Below are 23228 nucleotides of genomic sequence, written 5' to 3'. Positions count from 1 at the left end.
TTCGTTTATAGGAAGGGGATTTAGGGATTGGAATAACTTGCCAAAGGAAATGTTCAATAACTTTCCAGTTTCTTTGCGATCATTTAAGAAAAGGCTAGGAAAACAACAGATAGGGAATCTGCCACGTGGGCGACTGCCCTAAATGCAGATCAGTAGTGACTGATTGATTTTAGGTGACCGACCAATTAATATATCCGAGAATTAGTCAGTAAGGATGAATTTAATTTTAAGCAGATGTGTTATACTCGTATAGTACTAATAGGAAAGTTCTCAGGAAGAAATCAGAATTTGGCTATGCATTCTAATCAGTGTTTAATTTTATTTACACACTGTAAAAGAAAAGTTCTCCAATTTTTGATTAGATAATAGTGTAAAATTCTCCACAATACATTTCTTTTCTCAAACCACTAGTTCTTGCTCGCAGAAGAAAGCGTAGTTGTTACGACAGTCGATGTCATCCAGAAGGCCTTCTCTGGAAATCGAACCACAGTCCTCTCCAGGGTCGATGTTACTTTTACCTGCATTGTTGGGTGCACCACGTCTCCAATTGTTGTACCCCTGTACAGCCAAAGGCTCTCCTGGAACAAGTCCACAATTTCCTGAACGTCAGTTAGTCTTTGTAATGATTTGATATTAACATCGTATTACCTCGTCCATTGAAATACAGGTCTCTTGAATTGACGCCACCTGATGACTTAATGGACTCAGCCGTGGAGAGTAAGTAAAGTGTAGTTGGAGGCAAAGGCGTCGATGATTTGACTCAGTTTTTAAAGGTTTAGAGACGAGAGGTATGGAACTAAGTTAAGCCACAGAGCTGGTATCAAATGAAGGATAATGAAGCCGTGTAGTTAAAACACGGAGTCTTGCAGACCGAACGCTATGAGGCATAATAGTCTGCATTTATGTTAACCTGTTAACCCTTTGCTGGGAACATCCGAAAATTTGTACTTGGATCTTTTCAAGACCTGCCTAGTTTACTTTAGAAAAAGAAGCATCATTCTCTATTTTGACTAAATTCACAATTAAGATTTGGAAGGATTAAACCTTGAAATTTAAATTAAACAATTAATAATTAATCCCTTTTACACGCACAAAAGTTTTTATATACCATAAGTTGGAGAATTAAAATAAACAGTTATTTTTTATCCTCTTTAGTCGGGCATAGAAAATGAAATAAGTAACAACAAAAGCATTGCTTCGTTGACCTTCAGCTGGTTTTATTTATTTATTTATTTATTTATTTATTTATTTATTTTCTAGTTATTTAGCGATGCACTATCGCGTACTCATGAAGAGGTATAGCACGATAGTGTTTGCACGACCATGGGCAGTATGAACGAGGAAATTCCCAATTGAAGGTCATAGCAACCCGTGGAAAATACGAGGGCCCACCAAGGTCAGGTGGATAAAGAATAAATAAATTACTACTAAGTAAAATAAGTTACTACTGACTAAAATAAAAACAAAGATTTAAAGGAAATTAAGAATTTAATAGAAAATGAAATTTTTAAAAGTTTTTCACTAGTATAATCCTTTTGGTCCGCCTCTGTGGTATAGTGGTTAGCGTGATTAGCTGCCACCCCCGGAGGCCCGGGTTCGATTCCCGGCTCTGCCACGAAAATTTGAAAAGTGGTACGAGGGCTGGAACGGGGTCCACTCAGCCTCGGGAGGTCAACTGAGTAGAGGTGGGTTCGATTCCCACCTCAGCCATCCTCGAAGTGGTTTTCCGTGGTTTCCCACTTCTCCTCCAGGCGAATGCCGGGATGGTACCTAACTTAAGGCCACGGCCGCTTCCTTCCCTCCTCCTTGCCTATCCCTTCCAATCTTCCCATCCCTTCACAAGGCCCCTGTTCAGCATAGCAGGTGAGGCCGCCTGGGCGAGGTACTGGCCATACTCCCCAGTTGTATCCCCCGACCAAGAGTCTGAAGCTCCAGGACACTGCCCTTGAGGCGGTAGAGGTGGGATCCCTTGCTAAGTCCGAGGGAAAAACCAAACCTGGAGGGTAAACAGATGATGATGATGATGATAATCCTTTTGGAATAATAAAAGGTAAAATGTGCTAGATCTCGTTTTAAAAAAGTAAATAAAACCCTTATTCAGACTTTGGGATCCCATAACTAAGCTAAGCAAATTACATAAAGTTAATGAATCACGAAGTAAAACTCGACTGTAGCACACGAGGAGAAAACGGTTTCTTCCGAGACTATCTCTGGTTACTTAAAGAGATAACTCCATACATTATTTCACCAGAAGAAGTTCCATACAGGATAATACTCAGAAATTAAATTAATTCAGAAATTAAGAATAAGCAATAGAGAAACATATAAGGAAATAAACATTAAACCCTTAACACAAATCTCTCGGTTGACTCAACAGTTTTCGCATTCGCATAACAAATCAACATCATATCCTTGACAACTACAAATAATGTTCACAACACAGAGAACGCCCGTCAGCTGTCAGCTCATAACAGAGAGCTCCCATCACAGCAATGTTTAGAAGTGCTGTCATGGTAACAGGGTCACATGACCCGAGAAAGAAAATGGCTGCGCATCAACAACTGAGGTAGTCAAAATAACCGCTCTCAACTCACCAACTAACTTTTCCCCATGATGAATCATTGACACACTCAAAAAATCAAAAGACATTAAGAATAAACTCACCCTTAATATAATGATTGAAAAAATGCCTTTTAGATGCCACAGTCAATGAATAACATCGGTTTTCACAATTACATCTGATTTGAATTTTAAGATGAAAAGCACAATATAACATGTTTGGAATCATTAAATAGGCTTGAACATTGCCAAAATCTTACTTTAAAGAAACCCCAATTACATAAATCATAATGTTATTACGAAGTGATAATCTGTAACATCATGTCGAAACATATCCAAATGTAAATCGTTTGATTAGAGAAAGATCATGCACAATATAATTTGGAATATTGTTTCCGCACCAAACGATCAAAAACAGTTCCACTTTCAGTTAGCATGCATTTCTTCAAGTTAATCCAGTACCCAGATCAAAATTTTGGGTTATCAGTACTTACAGACTCGCCGAACATAGAATAAGAGGGGGAAAAAGGAAACCAAGACATTTTGGCTCTCGCCGGTTGGCGAGTAATTCATCAGGTGTCGAAGACCATGACTCCTGCTTCTCCTTTACTCAATTTTCAATATATTTTTCAACAGCAGTGATGAGCTGGAATCTTTTCACGGCGACAACCTTCGCCAATCACAATAATCAAAACAAACCGGTCGGCCTATATACATAGGCACGGAGATCACGAGAACAAGTTGAGTACTGTGAATGCCGCTAGATGGCAGTCCAATGCGGATGGCGAGTTTCGCACAAGGCTAGGGCTCGCGTGAATCATGCAAACTACAAGGAGTTTGCGGGTAAATGCAAAATCTTAAGTGGCATTCCAATACAATCAACGGAGTATGACGTTGTTGGAAAGTTGACTTTGATTAGATGAGCCAATCTCCAGGTACTCAGATACCTTTAAACTCTTCAAATCTTGTCAGAGCACTAACGCATCGAATGTTTTGGAGACACTCCATAAAACATTGCTTTATGCTCAGAATCACCAAAACTATTGAAGATCTAGAAAACAATATTCTAAATAAAGACAACTCTTCCGATCAACTAATTAGAGGAACATTCCAACCATATTAAAACAGTTTCTGAGTGAACATTACAAATATATTTTCCACACTTGTTGCATTTTGTTCTTATATCTTTGTCTAAACTTCTTGACATATGGCGCTCCTTTTACTCTTCTTTTGTTCTTTTGTCTAGGAGGAATTACACGTGACAGTTCATAGTCATATCTATGGGCAAGAAGACCAATCGTCGTCACACACACCCTTCTGATTTTTTCCCAGAAGCTGACTGCCTATGTGGCAATGAACTAGTTGTCACCTAATTGCAGCATAAACCTATTACTCTTCTGGTTGGAATGCCCTGGACTTTTTGGATAGTGATAAAACCACACTATTATATCGGAAATTGCTGCCACAACTAGCAATTTTACAACGAAACAAGGGGCCAACGTTTATTATAGCACATTACACTGTATGAGTCTGCCTTCTGATTAATTATGTCAACACTTCCTTTGTTACATTGCTTGATAGATTCCATTCCGGTATCAAAACGTTCAAGGAGTATATTAGTACTAGTTTAACGTGAAAAGTAAAAGTTTTAAATGTCGGACACAAAATTTGTGATATTTTGTTGGATTTTGAATGTTAAACTAGTAGTATTTATCGTAACATTTCCTTTCCATTGGATTGCTTGCTGTGCTCATGTTGTTGTAATTGTTTTTGTTGTTGTTGGGTAATTTTTTTAACTCTACTGTATTATCACTTGTAATGTTAAGCTATTGGTAAGCTCAACCTATAGCATTGCAAGCTGTAGTGTTAAGCACTGGAAATACTTAAGTTGTGTGTGAATTTGTATATGATGATGATGGATTTAAAATGTTAAAGTAGGTAGTAGTATTTCTTGTAATATTTCCTTTCCATGGAATTGCTTGTTGTACTGTTGTTGTCTTTGTTGTTGTTGTTGAGTAATTAGATTTATTTATTTTCTCCAGTACTTACAGTTTTCCAACGTATTGATTACTACGGAGAAAATCGAAAAAAAAAACAAATAAAGAAAGCAAAACTACGAAAATAAAAACACTATAAGGATACAAATAATAATCAACGCTAATAAACAAAACTAAACTCTAACACGAAACACAAAAGCAAAAAATGTCATACATGTCAAACCCTGGTTGAATCAGCGGATCTAATCATCCAACTAAACTCGCAGGCCATGACGTAGAACAATGCATTACCTCGTCCATGAATCACATTTCACTGATTCTCGACAAGGCTGTATGCTCCAGGCCCTGACCTGCCTCTCTACCATGCTCAGATGTCCATCGTTATCTAAGACCGTTTACTGATTCAACACTCTTCCCTCCAGTGTACTTGCTGAGCCTCACTGTCATATATTTCTCATTTCATATTACTATCTTTACCCAGAACCCAAGATATCGATCAAAACCAAAAGTTATCTAAAAACACAAAACAAACATACCAAACTCCTACATACACTACCATTGTACCTAATGTTATGTCCAAGTGTCTCTTGCGCATTAATCACACGTCCACTTCCTTTATTTTATTTATGCATAATTTTCTCCTTGCACTTAAATGCAAAATTAAATTACCTACCCCCTTTCACTATTTTTGTAACGCCCATCCAATAATTTTCTGATCATTAGCAGTCTGCTTTAACAAATTCCTTTGACTCTCACTCAATATTTTCAATCTCATATTTTTCGTTTCTTTACAACTTACTATGAAATGCAGGTCTTCCTTTTTAGGGATCCATCCATTGTTCTTGTATAAGCCCAAAATCTACCGCAATAAACCTCTTCTCGCACCTCTATCTATATTAATAATACTTATTCTCGATACTTGCCTTATCCCATTAAGCATACTTAGAGTCGCTCTCCCCCGACATTCCTCCATCTGACGTTGCACTTGGATATTCTTTACCCTCTTCATAATCGGTCTCCAAAACATACTTCCCCTTTTATCCTAATCCTCATACCATATGCATGTATTCTACGTTCATTTTGACCATCACCAGCCAGCTCTCCCCATACATATTTTTGATCTGGTGCTGATAAGCAGTTTGTAGCAATATGTCACCTTCTTCTCTTTTTAATCTCATCCAGTAAGTGAGTACTCTCTCCACAATTTCCACTTCCAAATCCTCTGCACAAATTACTGTGACCCCCGCGTTCGCTGTGCACTCGGGGAGTCACATCAACGTCTTACTAAATTTACTAGTAATCTGATTTAGAGTATCCCATCCTTTCTCCAGACCCCACACTTCAGCCCCATATCGTACTCGGCTTAACACCAATGTTTTGTAAACCATCCTTTGTATACTATAATTTATTCCGGATATTTGTTCCCCAAAATCGTGACAACAGAAGGACCCGCCTTTATCTTCCATTTGCCTCTCTTAATATGACCTTCCCACCCCCGTTTCTTGTTTATAAGAAACCCCAGATATTCCAACTCAGTGTCATATATTTCTCATTTCATATTACTTTCTTTACCCAGAACCCCTTGACCGCCAATTTCCTCCTTTCCTTTCTCGTTCTCTTTTTAGGACATACCATTATCTCCGTCTTATTACAATTAATTTTCAGGGACCACTTACTTGCATACTCCGAGACTGCATATAAACTTCGCTGTAAACCCCACCATGTTAGAGTCATTAATAACACATCGTCATCAAAAATCAATTCTGGGATCTCTTGATCGCCTAAAACCTGGCATGCAGAATTATCCCCCCTGTGACCTTGGAAAATATCATTGATAAATAATAAAATTAGAATCGGAGATATTTTACAACCCTGCTTCAAGCCAGTCTTCCATTCAGGTCGCTTACTGTACCTTCTTCTAGTTTAACACAACAATAGACTTTATCATATATGGCCTCATTCAACCGGTTCACTTTACCTGAAACCCCCAACGTTCCTAATTTTGCCGTTAACGCGCTGCTACTCACAGTGTCGAAAGCTTTTTCAAAATAAATGGCAACTATATATATTTTTTACCTCCTTCCTTATTCAGATATTTCTCCAAGATCAACTTAATTATCATTATAGAGTCTGTAGTCCTTCTGCCCTTTTTAAAACCACCCTGTAAAATTGACAGTATCGACTGCTCTTTAGCCCAGTCTCTAAGTCTCTTCGCTAATATACTTGTATAAATCTTACTCAAGGAGTCCAGTAAAGTTATTCCTCTACAATTACTCTGGTGATTCCCCTCACCTTTCTTCTTGTAGATTGGGCATATACTTCCAGTTTGCCACTCTTTTTGAAACCTACCACAGTTGAAAATCTTGTTTAACAACTGTACTATGTCCACTATAATCTGTCTTTATTTCCCTATTTCTGTCCAAAATAAATTACTGATTCCATTTCTTCCTCCTGCCGACCTGGTCCTCAATTTTCCTATCATCTCCATCACCTCGTCCCATGATATATCTTTAAACAGCTCATAAATATGTACTATATCTACTCCCCCTCTGTATGACCTTCTTCCACCTGTTTCATTCCATTTATCCCTCCCTCCTAATAGTTTACGAAAGTCATCCACCCATAAAACATAGTCAATTTTCGGTTCGTTAAACCTCGTCCCCCTTTACTAGCTTTATTCACTTGGTCCCACACCTTTTCAGGTTGCTTCATTATACACTCCCTGTTTATCGCCTCTACTTGCTCCTTCAGCCATTATTTCTTCCTCTCTGCAATTTTATTACATTTTCTGAATTTACAAAGATATTATCTTTTCGCACTCCCTCGCCTCCTATAATCTTGTAGAGTCCTCATGACGACTTTCCTCATTTCCTTACACTCTTTATTTTACCACCCGTCTTCCCCTCTCTTATTTCCTTTCTTAAATCTATCTATCTCAGCTACCCGCTTTATTGGATATTCAGTTAACTCCAGTACCCTATAAACATTATCCTCCGTTAAAGTTTCTTCCCATCCGCACTTTATTAATTGTAATTCATTTTCTATAAGAGCGTCTAATTTTAATTTTCCTTCCTCTGACCACATACTATTCAATATATATTACCCTTCTCTATACCCCACATTTTCTCTCCTTTGTCATCTTCCCTACCACTCCTTCCCGACTTAATACATACCGGGGAATGATGGGATTCAACCCAGTCCCGTATTTCTATCCTATTTTCTCTCTCCAACATGTCATTCGAGCTTACTACCTAGTCTATAACACTGAGATGTAATGTACGTCAGTTTCCCTTTCCTATCTCCGTCCCACCAGCCGTTCTAAATATTTAGGTTAGCTGCCGCACATAATTCTAGTAAATTTAACCCATTACTATTCCTTTCCTTATTTTTACTACGCCTCATTCCCCTCATCATCATCCTCCCCTCTTGCTATATGTTGGAGATAGGTCGCCTATTCTGACATTCCAGTCACCCAACAACATCCCGTCTTCCTCATATTTCTCTACAGTGACACTTATTTCCAACTATAGATCCTCGAAACATTTTTCAGTAGCGTGCGGCGAGCCCTCAGTGTGACAGTATGGGAGAGCCAAGCACACGTTCTCTCTAGCTATTTCCCCCTCCCCATATTAAACCTGATCCAGACCACCTCTTCCATCTCATTTTCAATGTCATCAAATAAGTCACTAATTCCTACCTTTATTAAAATAACTAAAACTTCAGGCGTCCTGCCCTTTATCCTTTCTTTCCTTTTGGTTTTATTCTTGACCACAAATCCCCTCCACGTTAACACTTTCCCTACTTCTAACCAGGTCTCTAACAGCGCCACTTGACCATGCGGTTAGAGGCGCGCCGCTGTGAGTTTGCATGTGGGAGATAGTGGATTCGAATCCCACTGTTAGCAGCCTCAAGATGGTTTCCGTGGTTTCCCCATTTTTACACCAGGCAAATGCTGGGTCTGTACCTTAATTAAAGTCACGGCCACTTCCTTCCAACCTCCTAGGCCTTTCCTATCCCATCGTCGCCATAAATCCTATCTGGGTCGGTGCAACGTAAAGCCACTAGCAAAAAAGAAAACAACGCCACAATATCGAAACTCTCTACTAGTTTTATCACTTCATCATTCCCCATATTACTTAGCAAGCCTTCAATATTTACAAAACCTGTCTTCCAATCCAGTTATACAATTTCCTACCCTGCTTCTCCCGTTCTTCCCTTATTTTACCTCCCCACCCCCTCTGCCATAATATTTGATGTACTTCTTGTTATTATCGCCCTCTCACATTCCACTTCCATTCCGTCTGTTTTAGGAATTCTATGACGCTCTTTAGCCACCTATTCCTCCTGGCCTTTATTTTTAATTCCCCACAGGTCATTTAAACTCAAACGTCCTCTTCTGCCAAAGGTATCGCTTCATTTTCTCTCTTCTCACGCTCCCTCACCTTTTCCATTCACGTGTGCACTGTCGACGACACTCGCTGATTCATCGTTTTCCTATGCCACTAATGACTGCTGACCTCTCGTATCCGCTCTTATGCGGTCAACTTCCATGCCACCGCCTCCTGCCTCGTTATGACCATCCGCTCGCTCTGCACCCTTCCTTTCACCTTGTCTCGTCGTGAGACACCCTTCCAGTTTAAGCTTTTCATCTATTTCTTCTCTAGCCTAGCCACTGACCAAGTTCTAGACCATCTTCCATTATCCCCCACAAGCTGTGGCTCCTGATGTATGCTCTCAGTCGTTGATTTCTGGCTATCACCAGGTGCTTCCTTACATTCTAATGCTCTTACTTACTTTACTCTCCATGTCTCTTTTCGCCCATACTTTCTCACCTTGTAGATTCCCTACGTTTTTCACCACAATATCGGCCATCAACGTAGATAATAAACTGGCCTTTAGTGGCCTATTCTTTCTCACTTTTCCTACAATTTCCAAATCGTCAATGTCCACTTCACCGAAGTTAATTTTCATTTCCACCATCTCATACACTAATTCCACTTTATTCTCTTTCGCTCTCTCCTGAACATCATAAATAAATATACATTTCCTCGTACGTTCCTGACTACTAATTGCTTCACCTTTCTCCAACTCAGCCACCTTCTCTTCCAAATTTTTCATCTTCTTCCTCAATAGCACTATTTCTTCCACATTACTTTTCACTTTGGTCATTGTCTTGCTAATTTTTCTTGAATCCACCTCTTCTTATAATTTAGGTCCTTCGATTGTTCCCTTACCAATTCCTTAACCTGGTCCTTTTGGCACGCCTATTTAAGCACCTTTTTCACCACCTCCTTTATCGTTTCAATTTCCTCCCGACCGATGGCACCACTTGGACTAGGATCTAGATTCAGTTCTACGCCTCCAATGATTAGTATAACTCCCATCACTGCTGCCACCAATGCCTCTTCTCTCATACTTTCCACATCACCCTTGCTCAAAATTAGCCTTGTTACTTTTCTCTTCATACATCTCTGCCACCTTCCAATTACTGCTTGATATTGTTTGACTGAAAAACTCCTATCTCGGCACTAACCACACAGCACATCCGCTGTCACTGCTTGCTTAAGCTCAACTGTGTTCCTGAGTAATTATGTTTTAACTTTATTACCATACTGCTGTAAGTGACCCTTGAAACCTGTACGATAAAGAGTAGAGATAGTAGCAGACTTCAAGCAGCAGAAATGAAGTTCCTGAGGTCAGTGTTACAGAAAACAAGAAGAAATAAGATCCGGAATGATGAGATTCGTCGTAATGCACAAGTAAAGCAGTCACTGAGTGAAATGTAAGAACATCAAGACTCAAAAGGTATGGCCATTTAAAAAGGATGGATCAAATGAGAACAGCAAAAAATGGCTAGAAAAGGAACTGGAAGACAAAAGGCCTAGAGGAAGACCAAGGAATCGTTGGATCAGTCAAGTAAAGCAGGACCTGTAAGGAAGAGGAGTGTAACAATATGAAGATAAAGTTGGAATTCAAGAGGACAAACTGGGGCAAATATTCATTTATAGGAAGGGGAGTTAGGGATTGGAATAACTTACCAAGAGAGATGTTCAATAAATTTCCAATTTCTTTGAAATCATTTCGGAAAAGGCTAGGAAAGCAACAGATAGGGAATCTGCCACCTGGGCGACTGCCCTAAATGCAGATCAGTATTGATTGATTGATTGAATGCCACCAAGTTCAGAAGGAAGAAATGTACCTGAATAGACAAGGATTTAGAGCGCTCTTTTACTGCACCCGGGCGATTGCAGACGGTTAAAGGATGATGATGTATATTTATTGGCGTCTCTGACTGGAGTGATATCAAATACGTTTAAGCAAAATACTCACCGTAGATGGTGCGGAAGTCTCCCTCTACATAGAGGTCATGAAAGCCAATGAGGGCGAAGTTGTTGTTTTTGACCATCTTGAGGTGAGGTACTCTCTTGAATATACTCGTCAGGATCATCGCCTCGGCCGGAGAATTGATAATGGCTAAGTGACCTCCTTCCAAGTGACAGATGTGACGAGCATTCTCCCAGGTTGTGCCTGTAGTATGGAACTTGTAGTAGCCAACCTTATCGAACAGCTCGTAGCCTGGTCCAGGCCGCTGTCTAGGTCCTGTAAAACATAAAACTCGATGTCTTACTTGAGCATTAATATAAATGTATTTTGAATATCTTCTAGAAAAGATAAAACCACTTGTCAACAAACAGACACTTAGCCTATATTATAACAGCGATGGGAAATCCCTAGAGTTTTACTGATTTCCAAAGTATCTTCTAAGATTGTATAAGGATGCCTAAGTGTGCTGTCAAACCTCGGATAACACTTACAGTTACTATGTAAAGTATCTTGTGGCCGCGGGTCACAGAGACATCGAGCAAAATGAAAAAGCTGGCGAACTTGCCCGACAATGGTAGCATCAAATTTAATAAATAAATAAATAAATACACTTTTTATGTTGCACCGACACAGGTAAGTCTTATGGTGACAGTTGAACAGGAATAGGCTAGGAGTGACAAGGAATTAACTGTTGCCATGATATGTACAGCTCCAGCATTTACCCTATTTGTAAAATAAATAAATAAATAAATATTAAACATAAATAAACATTTATTTACGTCGCACCGACATAAATAGGTCCTATGGCGACTGTTGGACCGACAAGGTTTAGGAGTAGCAAGGAATTAACCGTGGCCTCGATTAAAGTACAGCTCCAACATTTGACTAATGTGAAAAATAAATAAATAAATAAATAAATAAATAAATAAATAAATAAATAAATAAATAAATAAATAAATAAATAAATAAGTAAATAAATAAATACATAAATAAATAAATAAATAAATAAATAAATAAATAAATAAATAAATCCATCTATCTATATATGCATAATACTGCAGTTTTATCTCTACATTGCACATAATTTAAGAATGGTATTTCTGTATCGTACATGTCCACAGTAACAAGCAAATGCACTTTATAATTTTGCATCATTTCTGTTTTGTCTATTTGTATGTCTATCTGTATGTATGTATGTTCGTACGTGCATCACGAGAAAACGGCTGAAGAAAATTTAATAAAAATGGGTATATAAAGTCAAGGAATGATCCACTATCATCTGGACTATACATTACTTCATTCACACTATGTCCAATGGTAGTTTAGGGGAAGACCTAACACTTAATTCTCAAATATTTGTTATTAATGGTCCTATCGGTAAAAACTACATAACTAAAGTTTACAGAATAAAATTTCCGATCAATTATATCTTATACATTTTTACCGTACCAGCTATGATAACAGAGATACTTCTGAATTTGTATTTTTGTTTCCAGTTCCATTTCAAAGCCAATGCACGAGAAAATGGGTAAACAGAATTTAATTAACATCGTATGTAGAGTCGGGGAATAAAAATCTACAGTCTAAGCTATAAATAATTTAATTCAGCCTGGATGAAATGGTAGTTTAGGGGAAGGCGCCTAAAATTTAGTTTTTAAATACCTATTTTATTGGTTCTATCGAAAAGTACTGCATGACAAACGTTATAGAGAATACAATTTTGGACCATTTATGTTTTCTTCAGTTTTGCTGTACCGATTATGATAACAGTGGTATTTCAGTGTCGGAAGAAAACTGAATGTGAAGGCCTACAATATCGAAAGCTCATACAATTGATCAACAATAACATATCATTGGCCATTGTTTGTTGTAATGTTCTTCGTCTCTTATACTGCCACTCATCTCCGATAGATGGGATTATTACTCCATTCCCGAGTAAAACAACCTTCCTGATTATTGGTGGGAAATAGCTGGGGAGTTATATAAATTTCTTCCTTAGCATGTCATTCCTCTGGTTCCTACATTTTCTAATAATGCTGGTACGTTACACACTGGTTCATCACAGTATTCACGCTATTCGATCCCTACTCTAACGGGCGGATTGGAATTATCAGTGTGCTCACTTAGGCAGAAGCTCACTTACGACGTGGTCCAGAATTACAATCTGGGGCTATTCCAAATTACAGCACCACAATTCACTAAATAAATCAAAATTCAACCCTTAAAAGAGTAGTTTCTTAAGAAAAGCTTCTTCATCTTCACTTTAATTAAATTATACACTCATTTAATCCAAAGTAGCAGCGAAGAGGGGATGTCTATTCTGGCTTGGAGGAAAGAATTGTCTCCATGTCAGATAGTTTTTCCGCCGCCAGTGTGGTAAATTGAAGTTTTCCGACTGCTGGGGTACTCGTTGGGAACAAATAAGTAAAATAGCACATTTTTTGCCCTGGGACTCTCCACTATTCGCCCCCTACCAAAAAACAAAAACAAATAGTTTTCACGTCACTCTGCGGCCTGGAACTTTGGACTGTTAGATCAGCAGCGTAGTACTATTAGTTAAAAGTGAGAAAATGCACGGTTCTTCATTTTATCGGGTATTTCATATGATAGCATTGCTTTTAATCGCGACATTCCTACTGACGTCATTGCAATGACCCATGTCAAATTCAGTTGGGAAACAACAGTCTTTCTGAGGATGTAAAAAGGCAGCTGGAGATTAAGTGTCTGTCATCATAATGAAAACTCCCCAACTTGATAGTCACTGATGGTAGGCAAGAGGGCCTAATATAACAATGAAAATTCCCTACCCCAGTATTCACATGAGGAAAGACTTTGATGACTATCCCGTCGCGTTTCTACGGTAAAGTTAAGAGCTATGCAATTTAATAAAATCTTACTCGCAACGTGTATACACCTAACCTAGAATTCTGTACACAATTTGGAAGTCCGTAGCGAAGCACGGGTACATCAGCTAGTAAATAAATAAATAATAGAACTCAGTTACAATTCATAGTAGCAGTCCTTACAGATCACACACCCCAGAAGCACTTAAATAAGATAGGAATTATAAAGAGAAACCTACAACGCAGAGTGCAGAGGGCAGAAATAGGAACTAACCATCATGTAATCTGCCCATAAGAGGCTCTAACCCACAACAGGTACAGTATATTTGTGGAATCGTCGAACCACATGAATTTAACACAGACTCATCGCTGCGACTGTATAGTTTTGTTAAGTACACAGAATGGTGTTAGTTTCAAAGATTCTTTTTGTTAAAGAGGAAGTCACTTGTCAGCTTTGAAGCCGAGACTGGTTATTGAAAGAAGAAAACCACTCTACCCCATATTAGAAGATACAGTGAACTGTCAGCACTATATTTCACTGCGGATAGATTAGGGCACGTAGTTTCGAACTTCTTGTCACAGCCATTGCATTTTAAGGTTTGTAAATTTTTGTTGGAGGCTTCCCAATATTTTGATGTGAAATTTCTTTACGATCGGAGCTTTCTTCGTCAAACAAAGCTTTCTATCTCTCAGAAGTAATTGCAGTAACTTTTTTGTGAGTTTTGTAAGAAGCAACGTCCAAGGGTACAGATTTCGGATTCTCCTTGCCACTAACTTCCCCGTAAAGTTATTTAATAACGTTCGAGGCAACTTAAGGATCTTTTAACTGAGCCAGGAAGCTCCAATGAGCACACATAAATGTCAGCAGATGACATTGAAAATATACAAAGTTTTATCAGGTGTTTTAAATTATTACAAGTGCATTATCAGTGAATCACTCAGAAACCTATCCAAGCAAAAGAAAACATGCAATTTTGACTGTTTTTATTGGGAGAGAAGACACAATACTTGTTATATCATCTTTTGGTTTTTCTTAATAAGTTTGAAGCATGCATCACAGTAAATACAAATTTCAGTGCAGAATCCTGAATTGTGTGTGGTAGATAACAATTGAATTGGTCGATCACAAGTCAGATTATTACAATATTTGAATATGCATAGGCCTAATTAGCATTCTAAAATAATATTGCTAGTCTTGAAATCCTGGTTAAGTCTACGTCGTAATAATGTTGTCGCAACCAACAACAGCTAAACGATTGCGTTGGTAGTGACGATCCGTTTCGACAGCTTCGAGCTGAAAGTTATAGATAAAATAGCCTCAATTTCTAAAATGAATTTAAGAATAGGCCTATATACAAATCCTTACATGATTAATGACGACAAAAAAGGTGAAACGGTGCAGAAGGATCTACACTTATCGAAGATGGCTAATATAAATTTGATGCTCTACGTGGTTGCTCGTCAATATTGTACAAAAATAACGGTAGGAATAAAATAGACAAACATTATACTCTCTAAAAATAGGTAAACATATGGCCTTCGTCTACATTATAAAAGAGGATAGGTAAATAATTATTTACAAGGTCTTAGTGAGATCAATACTAACTTGCACTTCTGAAACATATCTGTCACGATCTGTCAAATGACAGCTCGGTATCTCGAAGCGGAGAATTCTGAGACATCCTTGAGGGGCTATTAGAAGGAATAGAGTATAGTGAAGAAGATACTACTGTAGTGTTCTCTTACCTCCACCGTCAATTCACTATGCCACACATTTATAACCTTACTTTCTTTCCCGGATCTCTACACTTCTATTTACACTACACGCGTCATCATCTACTTCTATGTTCTTGAACGTTCCAGACTCCCCTTCTTCTCTCGCCCCTACCATTACATCTGTTTACGTCTCACTCCGCCGATTATAAATTTTCGGCCGTCAATTCATTTTTGGTCAGTATGCATCGGATCACCTCAGGACTGGAACCTATTTCCACTTCGTCCACGTGACGGCTCTTTGCTTCATTCTACCTGAAGACTCAACATTGAACCAGGTAGGGTATAGACCTTTTAACTCTATGGGTAAGCTGGTTCTTCTCAGTTCAGTTCTTTCTTATAAAGTTTTTTCTACATTGTCACTTTTTCTGAAGTGTTAGATGATCCTGGGAACCCTAATCCATGGACTGGTAAAGTTTTCTGCTTTCCTTTAGTTTTTAAATCTTCGATTTGTGCCTTCAACACAAAATGCATAATATAGAACTCTTAAGACTTTGTATGTCGTGCCGTTGCGCCGAACTTGTGTGCTCCGTTCTTCTTCTTTTGTTCTTTGAACTGTTCGAACATCTGTATTGTGTATGGTTAAGTTGCTTGGACTGGTGTGTCATGGCTACTATTATGAACAGTGTGAAACATTTCTCTTTTGAATATGTTTGGATTTTACTGTAATATCCTTAATTCTCCGTTATTTATTCACTGTGAATATTGAACTTGACAGTTCTTTTCTATTATTTGAAGAAGGAAACCTTACTCCTCTGGTTATCGATATTTTGTGTTGTCTGGTACCTAGGCCTCGTTATTCTATCATTGTTATTGTCATATTTTTAATTCGTAAATTGTCTTTAAAGATGTGCTAGCCTTTGGATTATTACTTCTTATTACCTTTGGTTGATCGTATTTATCCTCCCGGTGAGATTTTTGTAATCATTTATGTATCACCGTTCCGACTGTTCATAATGTCCTTAATTTCTGCTTTTAAAAATTATTGTTCCAAGTTAAAAACTCGTATGATTGTTATTTATTTAATTTAATACTCGTTGAAACATTTATTTCATTCCTTTGTACATTAACTTATCTCTCTCTGATACCAAACATCCCTAGAAATAGTTATATGCTTCCACTCCCTTCTCTTGAAAATTCCTGCAATTTTCCGTCTATTTTATCCTATATCAAATCCTACCACGCACCTCAATTATTGGTAGCAGAGCACCCAATTCAGTTTTGTACGTCGACGGCAGTAACATATTTCTTTTTCTTACCTCCTTTACGTACGAAAGAAATTGAGGTTAGGTTACTTTACATTTCATAGATTGTTAATTATGGCTACGTTTTCGCGTGCCTTTCCTTTCTTGGACACGAACCTACCTATTCAGGATTTACTACGTGGAAATCTTACTTTACCAGCGATGCACATAAGCGTGCACAGTCCTACTACTTCCGAATCATCTGGTCCACCTCACTTTGACGTTCCTGCTAAAGACCAGGTGAAACCTACCCCACAAAATGAGGATCCTATCAGAAAATTCTCGGATTTACTACCTGAAAATCGTAAAGAACTTCCTGTGATCCGTCCACCGCAGCGTAACGATCATTTACCGTCTCAAAATCAGAAACGGTTGCCTCCATCTTTGTCTGTATTTGAGCCTTCATCTTCTGTTAGTACTTTAAATCATTCAATTAATGTCCATTCAAGTACCCCAACTCGTCGCTACAGACACCCAGTTATTAGTTAATTAGTTATTTCATATTAGACGGTTTCTAGAAACTGAATTATCGCCCTTTCAGCAACTTATTAGTCTTCTCTATTCAAAAGCATCTTCTCATTTAAGTTGTTTTTATTAGAACATACAGTACATGCATAAAATTCCAAATTGGACTCAATTTCGCACTGTACTACATTTTCTACCATATGAAGTTCGTTTCAATCTCAGTCATTAATTAGACGACACCAACGTCCTGATGAATCGCCCCATGATTACTTTGATTCAATCATTACTTATAGTGACGTTCTAGCTATTGTTGACCATCCCCAAGTACTAATTACAAAAGTTCAATTTTATGCTTCACCATCTCTTAAACATTTAATCAATCCTTTTTCACCCCAACCTCTATTGCTCAAATATATAACATTGCTCGGGCAGATACTCTTAATACATACAGTAATCTCTCATATTATTCCGCCATGCGTCCACCGAATTCTAATATGACAAATGTTTCCTCATCGCCACAACCATCCTTTAAACCTTCCCGTCAAATTTCACATCACCCTACCCCAAATCGCATGGGTCGCACTACGATTTGATGCTTTCGCAGTAACGGACTGAGTCATATTGCTAAGAATTGCCCTACACCACGCCAGGGGAAACAACACTTTCTTCCCTCGTCACTAGGCAGTGGACGGCATTTTCGGTTAAATCTGACAGTTTTTCCTCCAGAGTTTCAGACTACTTCCGTGCAACCACCCCATATATCTTAGACCTTTGTTCAATTAAATAACGTTCCTACTATTGCTTTTAGATCCTGGAGCTTCACTTTCCTTAATTAATAATTACTATTTAATGATCTCAAACAAATATTTCCAACATTAACACCTCGTTCATCTATGATACAATGTGCTTCTATTTCTGATCATGTTCTAGAAATATGTGGAATAATTCAACTTTATTTAAAAGTAAACCAGTTTTCTTGGCCTTATTCATTCCCGATCATTCAAGACCTTCCCATTATTCTTGGTTTTCATTTTTTTCATCATACTACCTTAATATATAATTGTCTTACTTCTTCTAGTTTCTTTCAGTCTCAACCAACCACAATGATACCCCTAATAAGCTGCTCTGATTTTCTCATTTCTACAACCTATTGTACATCTCAACAAAATATTTATTGTATTTCTCGTCACACCGATTCTGTTAATCGGTTACTAACTACCTTTTCTGATGTAATTACTTCTAAATTTGGTACTGTTTTAAACTATAATACCCATATCGATCTTACTGATTCTATTCCGGTTCGTTGTCCCCCCTCATATCATTTAAAACCTCTTCGCTTAAAGACTATGCACCAAGTCGTTGATAAATTGTTGAACCATCAACATCAAATTATGCTTCACCTGCCTTTATGATGGATAAACCAGACAGTTACCCACGTTTGGTAGTGGATTACCGTAAGTTGAACCGTAAAATTGTCTATGATGCATATCCAGTTCCTAAACTTCAAAATGTATTCCACAACATTTCTAACGCAAAGTATTTTTCTGTTCTCCATTTCATCTCTTCATTTCATCAAATATCGCTGGATCCTGCTAGTCGTAAATGAACGGCCTTCATTACACCTACTGGGTTATACCAATTTACTAAGGTGCCTTTTGGCCTTTATTATACTCTCAAATCATGCAACGCCTGGTTGATCATTTGTTTGCTGATATGAGATTAAACTTGTTTATCCGTATATTGATGACCTTTTAATTTACAGTCCCGATTTTGAATCTCACATGCAATATCTCACTGAAGTTTTGACTCGTTTACGCACTGCTAACCTCACTGTGAACCCTTGTAATGTTTTGGCTAGAACTTCTCTTAAGTTTCTTGGTATCATACCTGGAGATTATATTTCTGTATATACGGCTGCTATTCACTAAATGTTTGGTCCTAAGAATCTAAAGCAATTACGTTCATTTCCGGGAATAGTCACCTTTTACAATAAATGTATTCCCAAATTCTATCAAATCACTTAGCTTTTAAATCTTTTAAAACGCAAAGGCGTTAAATTTCATTTGTCTGAATACCAACAACATGCATTTGATTAATTAAAATCTTTATTGGTCCAGGCTCCTATTCTCTAGTTACCGGATTTCTCTTTGCCATTCCTGGTATATACTCTGATATAGCCGTTGCTAGAATCTTACATCAGGTTAAAGATGCAGTACCTCTACCTATTACATATTTCAGTCGCCTTTTGTCAACCTCTGAGCGTATTTATTCTACATTTGAACCAGAAGCACTAGCTCTTCTTCTTAGTCTTGAGAATTTCTCCGACTACCTACAGCATAAGGCGTTTATTGTTAAGACTGACAACCCAGCACTATCATGGTTAGTACACAATGCGCCTAAGATCGGTCGTACTGGACATTGGCTTCTGAGACTATCTCATTTCACATTTTCCCTTTCCTTTGTTCCTGGCCATGACAACCCTGTAGCTGATGCTCCTTCATGCCTTTTTGATTTAAATTCTGATCCTTCGTATCCTCCAGCAAATGCCCCTTCTACAACTCTAGTCAATAACGTGAATGCAATCCCTTCTTTAGTCCAGATTCCTTTGTTCTTCACTTCTTGTAAGGACAACCAACTCGCTGATCCTTACTGCACCCAAATTTTTCAAGCATTGTCTGACCTGACCATAATTACAAAGGACCATTTAAGGTACCTAAGGACATTTTAATATACAAGTCAACACCCAAATCTACTCCCAAAGTCGTGTTGCCTGATGCACTTCGTATCCCCTACTGGAGTCCGTTTAGGATTTACCAAAACATATTTTAAAATATCTTCTCTCTCTTCTGGCCTCATATGCGTCAATGTGTTTATAATTATGTCAAGAACCGTGAATTATGCCAAAAAACTAAGTCTCTTAATACTCTACCTCAAGGTACTTATTCTGCTTCTCCTTCCACCTATCCTTCAGAAACCTATTATATGGACGTGGTAGGCCCGATTACCAGTTCCGCGTGAGGTAATATTTACATTTTTACCTTATTGAATAGCTTTCCTAAATTTTTAATTCCTCGTCCTTTAAATCATCTACCTCTACTTCACTTGTTACCCTTTTGCAAATATTCCCTATAATTGATATTCCAAAATATTTGGTCTCAGATATCGCTACCATTTTCACCTCTAAAATCTTCTACAATATGTGTTTTTCACTCGGGATAAAGACATTTTTTACTACACCTTACCATCCTCAGAGTAATGTTGTCGAGCTTTATCACCGTAACTTGAAAATTGTATGATCTATTTTCCATTCTGACCAGCAAAAATACTGGGATACGGAACTATCATCTTTTGCTCTTGCCTTTAATTCCAGCATTCCTACTGAAGGTTTTTAGGCAAACCCCTCTTTCTCTTTCGTCGGATCTTACTCCTTTGTTTTCTATCCCCCAGTAATAATACTAAACACTTATGGCACTTCTCTTTACTGCAGTTGTATCGTGCACAACAGGCATGCAAGTCCACTCATAATAGAAAGCATACCCCTGTTAAATTTAAAGTCGCTGATTTGGTTCTCTTGTATAATCATCCCGCTAGTTCCTCTTTGCAACACATATCTGCTAAACTATGCTATTCATAGATTGAGCCCTACAGGATTATTTCCCGTTCATCCCCAGTAAATGTTTTTCTTCAAGGAGTCTCTGACCTTTATAATATCAGACGCCTCCATGTGGATCAGTTAAAGAAATTTCATAAATCGCTTTGAATCACTCCCGTCTCACAATTTCCTATCTTGCTTATTAACATGGTTCCAGTTTCGTTCTGACTCGTTATCACTGACCATCCCATTAATTTGTGAGGGAGTCTTAGCTTGTTTCCTTCTTCAAATTGTTATATAAACCTTTCTTTTCATTTCGGGGCACTCCAAACCCTGTGCATCGTCACCCCTTTTTTTCCTTCTTGCTTTCTCTCTTTTCTGTGTTATCTCCTTGTTGCACAAATTCAGCGCCACTTTATTTATGTTGTAGCCATGCCACACACTGACGACTTCTGTCTACTTGTGGGAGTTCATCGACTCTGGATATTCCATCTTCTGCTACATGTTCTCCTGCGTAAGGCACCAACGTGGAACTACCCACTGCTGAATCAACTCCAGACTTCATCTCTCCACCATACGCTCTTCTACGTTGGAAAGAAGACGTCTCGCAAGATATTCTTATCTGTGATATCTGCTAAAGAGAAAATCAAGAATTTTTTCTGTACGGGTGGCGGACGAAGTAATGTTCTGCTACCTCCCGCCGTCAATTCACTATGGCACACATTTCTAACCTTACTTTCTTCACAGGATCTCTACACTTCTACTTAAGCTACACGCATTATAAACTACTTGTATGTTCTTGAACGTTCCAGTCTCTCTTTCCTATCTCGCCCCTACCATTACATCTGTTTACGTCACACTCTGCCGACTATAAATTTTCGGCCGTCACTTCATTCTTGGTCCGTGTACATCGGATCACCTCGGGACTGGAATCTATTTCCACTCCGTCTACATGACGGCTCTTTGCTTCATTCTACCTGAAGACTAAACATTGAACCAGGTAGGGGGAGAGACCTTTTAACTCTATGTGTAAGCTGGTTCTTCCCAGTTCAGTTCTTTCTTATAAAGTTTTACTCTGCATTGTCACTTTTCCTGAAGTGTTAGATGATCCTGGGGACCCTAATCCATGGACTGGTAAAGTTTTCTGCTATCCTTTATTTTTTTTAAATCTCCGATTGTGCCTTCAACCCAAAATGCACATTATAGAACTCCAAGACTTTGCCTGTCGTGCCGATGCGCCGAACTTGTGTGCTCCATTCTTCTTCTTTTGTTTTTTGAACTGTTCGAACATCTGTATTGTGTGTGGTTAAGTTGCCTGGACTCTTGTGTCATGGCTACTCTTATAAACAGTGTGTGACTTTTCTTTTTTGAATATGTTCGGATTTTACTGTAATATCCTTAATTCTCCGTTATATATTCACTGTGAGTATTGAACTTGTCAGTTCTTTTCTATTATTTGAAGAAGGAAACCATACTCCTCTGGTTATCGATCTTTCGTTTTGTCTGGTACCTAGGCCTTGTTATTCTATCATTGTTATTGACATATTTTTAAATAGTAATTTTTAAAAAAGATGTGCTAGCCTTTAGATCATTACTCCTTACTACCTATTGTTGATCGCATTTATCCTCCCAGTGAGGTTATTTTTCAATCGTTTATGTATCATCGTTCCGACTGTTCGTATTGTCCTTATTTTTGGCTTAAAAATGATTGTTCCATGTAAAAAACACTTAGGATTATTATTAATTAAATTTAATTCTCGTTGAAACATTTCTTTCATTCCTTTGAACATTCACTGAACCCTCTCTGATACCAAATGGCCCTAGAAATAGTTATATGCTTCCACTCCTTTCTCTTGAAAATTCCTGCAATTATCCGTCTATTTTATCCTATAGCCCTCTGTATCACATATAAAATCCTACCATGCACCTCACAACTATGAGCTGAACAGGTTATATCATGAACCGGACATTGTTAAGGTCAATAAGATCAAGAGGATAAAGTGGGTTGGAAATTTACTGCGTGAAAGTGATAACAGGGTAATGGAGAAGACATTCGATAAGTTGCAGAAGGATTTCAAAAAATTATAGACCGAAGATGATTTGGGAGGAATGTGTGCATCCGGACATCAGGATCTTCGAGAATTAAGAACTAGTTCTGAACAGAACTTAACAAGGAAGAGAAGAAAAATTGTTTCATGATGAGAAGTGTCCTTACTAGTGCCTTCCCGTGGTTTTATCTCGTCCTGCAAGCTCCGGAAGGCTCCTGCACTGTAGTCTACATCAGAAGGTGGAGGGTAAGGTCTGTAACAAGAATATATTTCATAAATAAAAGCAAATTCTTTACTCGAAATAGTAGAAATTACTTGAAACTTGCTAACTTCCGGAGTTCCATAAACAATATTATTACTATTGAACTATACATTTTTTTACC

At 38.1% G+C, this 23228-nt stretch overlaps 1 protein-coding gene across 2 annotated transcripts in view; it reads right to left on the bottom strand.

The window, feature by feature from the left end:
- Positions 1 to 330: 330 nt before the first annotated feature.
- LOC136874894 (C-type mannose receptor 2) overlaps positions 331 to 23228 on the bottom strand; it is a 62668-nt gene continuing 39770 nt past the window's right edge. For both annotated transcript variants that reach the window (XM_067148599.2, XM_067148600.2), the window contains exons 5-7: positions 23013 to 23098; positions 10887 to 11156; positions 331 to 578 (exon numbers count right to left, since the gene is read on the bottom strand). In XM_067148599.2, coding sequence (XP_067004700.2) covers positions 400 to 578; positions 10887 to 11156; positions 23013 to 23098 — 535 coding nt within the window. In that variant the 3' untranslated portion in view covers positions 331 to 399. The remainder of the gene's footprint in view (positions 579 to 10886; positions 11157 to 23012; positions 23099 to 23228) is intronic.

The sequence above is a fragment of the Anabrus simplex genome, chromosome 5, assembly GCF_040414725.1.
Source record: "Anabrus simplex isolate iqAnaSimp1 chromosome 5, ASM4041472v1, whole genome shotgun sequence".
NCBI classification, from domain to species: domain Eukaryota; kingdom Metazoa; phylum Arthropoda; class Insecta; order Orthoptera; family Tettigoniidae; genus Anabrus; species Anabrus simplex.
Note: the sequence above shows the minus strand (reverse complement) of the source record. Positions and strands in the feature narration are given on the sequence as shown.